The sequence below is a fragment of the Mytilus galloprovincialis genome, chromosome 2 (assembly GCF_965363235.1).
Source record: "Mytilus galloprovincialis chromosome 2, xbMytGall1.hap1.1, whole genome shotgun sequence".
NCBI classification, from domain to species: Eukaryota; Metazoa; Mollusca; class Bivalvia; order Mytilida; family Mytilidae; genus Mytilus; species Mytilus galloprovincialis.
This window is the reverse complement of record NC_134839.1, coordinates 77,979,590-77,986,759: the sequence shown is the minus strand read 5'-3', so window position 1 is coordinate 77,986,759 and position 7,170 is coordinate 77,979,590. Positions and strand designations below refer to the sequence as shown.

The window sequence follows — 7,170 nt, the reverse complement described above, 5'->3', positions numbered from 1 at the left end:
ATTTACTTGCATGCGATATTTTGAACATCGAACAAAGACAGGCATTATGTTTGTCAACCAAGTTGATATCATTGTGTGAAAAATCTACACAAAAATCTGTATTTTGGTGACATAAATCAATCTTTATTTAAAACCTGGTCTGTTAATGGGTCGGATGTATAAAACCCGGTCTGTTAATTGGTCTGTTAAGAGTTATGAATGGCAATAAAAGTATAATTTTATTCCTGTATGGGGTGTTATCGGATCAAATGGGTAGGCTCAAGACGAGTGGCTAAAATATACGGAAACAACACATGAGCAACGAAACATAATATATACGGAAACACTGACATGAACAATGAATTTAGGCCATGAATATTGAAAACTGATATAAAAAAGTGTAATATTAAAGTATTATTATACATCATGTTAAAATGCCATATTTTGATTGCCTAATACGAAGGTGTTAATTTACTCTATCACATGGCTGAGCGGGTGACAATTTTTTGGAATGTCACCCTCTCGGCTATACCAATCAAAAATCGGCAGTTTAAACGACAATGAATTGAATCTACATCAAGTTATTTTATAGACAATGCTTAAAGTTCTAATTTACTATACAACGAAGCGTGGAACGACTCAAATCATTGTGTGTTATGCTTATTGTAGATATTAAACGCATTCGTTTACCATCGATGGGTTTCAACTGGTGATGTACATTTCATCATGTTCATTGTGATGTATATTTCTCAGCCAGATATGAGGCCTTTTGAAAGGGGTATTTACACAAAATTTAAATAAAATAAATAACAATAACAAAATAACAACAATTGAAAATATTATTTTTCTTGATAGCAGAGCTTTTTTCCCGTTTCTGGCCTAATCCTTGTATCGTTTATATGTCAAGTCAATGCACTACTATTGTCTATTTACTTCACTTCTGATGATTTTTCAAATACCCGTTACGCTGTCAAGTACGTGACTACATGTACATAGAAAATACTTTATAATAAAACTCATCTGTTAAAGAAAATGATGATAGGAAATTCATTATAATAAATCAAATATCACATAGCTGAGAGGGTGATAGAGCAGATCGGTATCCCTCGAAAAAACATTGTCAACCTTGGCTTCGCCGCGGTTGACAATGTTTTCTCGGGACCCAATCTGCTCTATCACCCTCTCAGCTATGTGTTATTTATATCTTATCACATATTTGTTACAGATACGGATAAATTTTTAAGATTTACCTGTTATGTTTCATTAAATTGTTATAATTGAACTTTTCCCCCCTCTTTTCTGCAACACTTAAATATGTGATAAATAGCTTAAAGATTATAACATGTTTTTCCGTATTTGCCCTGGTATCCTCCCTCGACCCATATCGGCCCTCGGCTAAAGCCTCGAGGCCGATATGGGAGTCTCGGGATGATACCAGGGCTAATAAAGAAAAGGGCATGTTATAATCTATACATATTGATTTCATCCAAGAATGGTCGCATATATCATGTGGATTCTGTTTAGGTTGTCATGAATGACACTAATTTTTAACTAAATTGGTATTATCCAGTATATAAATCAGAGATAGACGTCGTAATGTAACTAAACATCAGTAAGTAAAATATATTGGGATGCTAGAATATATAAAGAATAAAGAAATAAGAATGAGTAAGATAAAATAAAATGTAGAGAAAAGTAACAGACAATTTAAAGAATATAGAAATAAACAACACCCCCAATCCGGACCCTCATTGTATAAACGAGAATCTGGATGGAAACACAGAATATATAGAATAATAGATAAAGACAGTAGGAAGTGATGCATTGATAAAAAAAGATAGAAAAAAATAATAACTGTTTGAGAATAAAACATGAAACACCCATGGGTGTTGAAACAGTAACGGATTGCTATGTACTCATATTGGTAATAAATGCTAAAAGTTTACATGCGGACAACTGCAGTTCTCCTCTGCACTTATGTAGAAAGGAACTAAACGGAATAAAATGAATTAAAACTTAAAATAACCAAATGTAGCTGCATTCGCTCCTTTCCATTTACTTCTTTAGACTGATTTGTAAACAACACATGATTCAGTCATAGAAGAAAAGAACCAATCGGATGATGTTGACGATTTAGAGTTTAACGTCCAGTGACAAATATCATGTGCATATGAGAACGACAACACGTTATATGTACCCTATGTTGTATTAGAAAGACACTTTCGGACGGATTTGAGAACGTGCTACTTTGAACAGACACAAGAATTAAGGCTGAAGAAAACGTTAATAATAGATTCATGCATATTCCAGCAGAAAATCCATATCCATATATTGAAGTGACACACCCCTTAATAAAATGCAAAGGAAGTCAAAATAAAAATGTTCTTACTAGAAGGATACTGTTGCAGCGTATTGTCATTTTTTTTTTTACTCAAGAGCATCTAATTCTTAACTTTTTCAAAGGGAAAATATAAAGGTAGCACAACTATTGTCGTGGCTAAATAACTCTTAACTGACACAATTTCAATTGTCCAACCCATTAACAGACTGTATTCCCATAATGTTCACTAAAACGTGGTATTACTCACGTTAGATTACAATTATGAAATATTTACTAATTTCAATTTCTATTTTAGAACCAAAGTACGATTTTGTGTCCTTTAAATGATATCTAAAATTGTTTTTTTCGCCTTTCATTACAAAAATTGCTATGCGTATAAGCATAAATACTACATACTTGCGCGACGCCTTTTAGTTTTACTGAAAACTGCGCAGACTATGAAATGTTTTTACAGTTGGAAAATGTTCTATGATATATATCATTTTGTCAGACACTTTTCTTTTTTTGATTTGATTCTTATAATGTACCTAAAATCTGTATATTAAATAGATTTTAATATTAAAATTGTGCGTTTTACTCTTAACAGACGTATAACCAACCCGATTAACAGACCAACCGCCGATATAGCCGCATACTCAATATAGATTAACCGACCTATCTCTCGGTTAGCCGAGTGTCGGCCGTGAATAAGTTTTGAAGATTTTTTCTGCATTTATTTAACGTAGTTTAGAGACACTGTTTTTATTGTCACAGACCTTGTGTTATTATATCTAAATGATTTTTTGTGTTTTTATTGTATGCCTACTCTTTTAATAGAGGTATGGTTCAACCCTGCTGTTCATCAATATCATTGCAACTGATGTAATTACAAGGGACTACAATTTATTGTTTATGTCACAACCTTTAAATCATGATTTGCTCTATATACTCAAATACATCCTTTGGTGTATGATTTAAAGGGTTATTAGCTAGGTAATATCTAAAGTATGATTATTTTGGAGTTCAATTTTGTCAAATTCAGCTAAGAAACATTGATGATGAATTATTTATTTGCAAGTAACTAATTCGACCGCATTGAATCCGTTTTCATGTGAGCTTCATATAAACCCCCTTGGCTCGAGATGGATAACGCATGTACTGTGCGTGTTCAATTATTTAAAGGAAAAGAATGTCAACATTGAAAGTGAAAAAAGATAAACCGTTTGATTCCATGATTCGTTCCACAAAGAATAATTTATATACAGGTAAAAACGATGATAAAGTATAATATGAAATTAAACAGACCAAGAGAAATCCAGCTGTACGATTTGCCTGTCTATTTATATCTATGTTGATGTTTATATCGCTTATATGACCATCAAGGGTCTTCGGCGATCAACTCGATAGTTAATTATATGACTCCAAGCCTAAAATATACAAGAAACGAAGCTAAATATTAGAGTACATGCCCTGTACATTGTTTATTTTTTTATTTAGACTTTTCATAATAAAAATAAATATTTTACATGGTTATATATCAAATATAAGAATTTGAATCAAATCTGTGAACATGAATTGACAGCTAGTGCCACATGTCATAATTCCATTTTTTAATTATTAAAATTATATGTTGTTTTCATTTTGTAATAAAATAAAATTTTATATATTTGTTGCAAAACTTTTTTGGCTCAGTATAGTTAATATATTGACAGACTTGATTTAGTAGGGTACTTTTACCTCCCCACAATAACAAAAGACAGAAAGAACAAATCTGAGAATACTAACAGTTACTGGCATCTAGTTTAAAGCCAATAACAATTAAATAAAATCATCTATCTAAGACATAAAACTATGAAAGCTGACAGTAATAGTTGGATGGGTGGTACATCAAAGTCAATACTGTGACATCATGGATTTATGAATATTATAGGGATACAAAATACTGTGGAAAGGGGTTAACTACAAACTTCAGAACTTCAGTATCCAGTACAAATGTTTAGTTACTGTGTAAAGAAATTATTATGTTGAATGCAGAAATAAAGTACCTTTGCAACCTCGTCTTTTTTCTTATGCCTTTCAACAGAATTGAATTAATCTATACTATGTGTCAATGTGGCCACCAAACATTTGTTTATTATTTAGTTGTATTGTAAGATTTCTGTTTCAGATACGTGGAGGTAGATCAAGATATGATACGTATGATTCAGATGACGCTGCCAGTGAAAATTCTAGTGTGTGTTCAGAAAGGTCTTTTGCTTCTCTTGGCAAAACTTCTGAGGTGAGTTCAACTAATTTTGCACAACAATAAATATTTAATGCTTCAAGATATGGCAAGATATAATAATATAGTGAATATTCAATTATTTTGATAATATAATAATCTACAACTGTAATTGATACAATTTTAAATATATGTAATGATAATAGAATCTGTGAACCTGTGAATTACAATTATTTTATTTCACCTTGACAATTGATACGAACAATTATGCGGGACAATAGCACATGATTCATTCAAAATCGTATCTGTTTTCTTAACAATAGAGGAAAACCCCCTTTGATTTTTTTTTATGATATCATTGTCAACGATGAAACGCATATAAACATATCTTCAAAATGTATTGTTCCGATGTTTAACAAGAGTTTATCATTGCATATTGTAATGACGGGTTGCCGTCGCATTGGCATTTTTCCAAACTATGCTTTAAGTCAATTAATATATTGAAATACTCGGTGTAATCGTTGAAGTTCTTCATCAATAAATGAAAAAAAAACCTTCTTGCTTTTCTTGAGTATCTTATTAATTAAGCGCCAACACTATGCAACAAGACACACCACTCTACTAATTTAGCCAATCAACAAATAGAGAAAACAAAGATGATACCAATGCCTTATTCCCAGATAACACACTGACAACCCCTGATGGCGTAATAGACAAACATGCTAGGCTGCGAAATCAGTTAAAATTAACACCCAAACCCTGAATTTTGAATATTTCTTTTTAAAGTGGTTGAACATAATGCAAAGAATTTGTCTCAGAAACGTTTTACAAAAACCATTTATAATTGGATTACGTTGTAAGAAAGTATTGTCTATATTCTTTTCAACATATCCTTGGCCAGTGTTTGTCTTGTCTAGTAATTTAAAGTACGATTATTCTATAAAAGATCAATACTCAACTGATAAAGTACTTGTTATGCTATTTATTTCTACCGGTCTACAAAACGACTTTAATGTTATACCATAAACGTGTGAATATAATGTAGAAAGAGTAATTAAAACCAATCAGAATATGGTGTTAAGAATATTTTTAGGAATAATTGCAATTCCAAAACGACAACTTGCTATTTAACAATAAACCGAAATTACAACACACATATGTTTAACTACAATGAATTATTAAGTGCAAAATTGAATACAAACATGCTCAAATATGGATCATGGATTTTAAATGTATTTTAAAATATATAATTTTACATTGTTCTTTTGGGTTTTTCTATACCTTTAACAAGAACTTTGAATAATTACATTCTTAGAAATGATTTAAACTGGGGTATTTCACTAACAGAAGTATACAAACGCTACATTCTTTTGAAAGAGGTGCATGTGCGTAGAGGTATGGCTGTTAAACGAGAAGACCTATCATGCCTTGAGAAGTTTGACGCAGATTCTGTTCTTGAGGTCTTAAGGTCAAGATATGCAAACGATGAAATTTATGTAAGTACTGATAAAAAAAAAGCATTCCATATTTTTAAAGTTAAGTTATTTACTGAACCTATATTTAAAAATACTCATTATAAAAAAAGCTCATCATAGATACCAGGCTAAAAAGGTTGTAAGCCAGACGTATATGTTTTGGTATACTATTATTATAAGTTTTATCTAAAATAAATCGATGTCAACATCGACAAGTAAAGCATATGAAATGAACGGTTAATTACTGTATCTTTGGTTCTACAATATATTTAAAATTCGATTCAATAAATATTATACAATCAAGTATTTTCATCTTTCCAACTAGTTATGAGCGTTTATTTTTTTTTTAGAAATGTTCATGATGTTTTTTTAAACTATAAAGAGGTGTGACAAATTTTTCGTGCCCTTAAAAATCTATATTTGATATAATTGAAAAGTACATAAAAAGAGGTCATTGGCTACACACATGTATTTTGTTTTCTGAATAATAATACCATTGACAAAAAAGTGATCTAAGAATACACAAGGCATGCTGCTGATGTCGTATGTATACGAGAACAGGTAGTGTGTCCATGAATTTTATTATGTTGTGCCCATAGTTTACATAATCAGTTTTTTAATTTTGACAGAAAAATTGTTGTTCGTAATATTTTACACTTAAACAAATAGTTTGCAATTATTATTTATATATGTGACTTAAATTAAACCTCACGCACCAGGTTGTCCCAGCATTTTGTTTATCCTTTAATCATGTTATGATTTTTTTTTTAATTTTAACTTCAAAAACCAAGGACCAGAAATTCATTCTGTTAGAACATGCTACTGCTATCCGTGGCACAAGTTAAACCTTTAGAAACTTCGTGTGCGTCTGAAACTACTATATATTAAATCAATATATAGGAACTTCCTTTAAGATTATTTCCTCTACTGTTAAACAAATGAATCAAACGGCAAAAACAAAATAAAATCCAAATGAAAGGACATACATATATATATATAATATACATATATGTTTAGTCATCAGACTAAATTGCTGGGTATCATTATCTCGAAAATACTTCTGCTATTCTTTCACGTTGAAATAAGTTAAAAAAGATTTTTTTATCAATGTACGTTAGACGCAAAGACAATAACCCAGCGTGTTTTTCTCATGATAAAATGTTATGCAAATATAT

General features: G+C 30.8%; 1 protein-coding gene across 1 annotated transcript in view; it reads left to right on the top strand.

The window, feature by feature from the left end:
• The first annotated feature begins 5,917 nt into the window (after window positions 1-5,917).
• The window catches only part of LOC143062549 (chitin synthase chs-2-like), an 87,746-nt gene continuing 86,493 nt past the window's right edge, over window positions 5,918-7,170 (top strand). Inside the window, exon 1 of the mRNA XM_076234213.1 lies at window positions 5,918-6,016. Within this exon, the coding sequence (XP_076090328.1) occupies window positions 5,918-6,016 (99 nt within the window). The remainder of the gene's footprint in view (window positions 6,017-7,170) is intronic.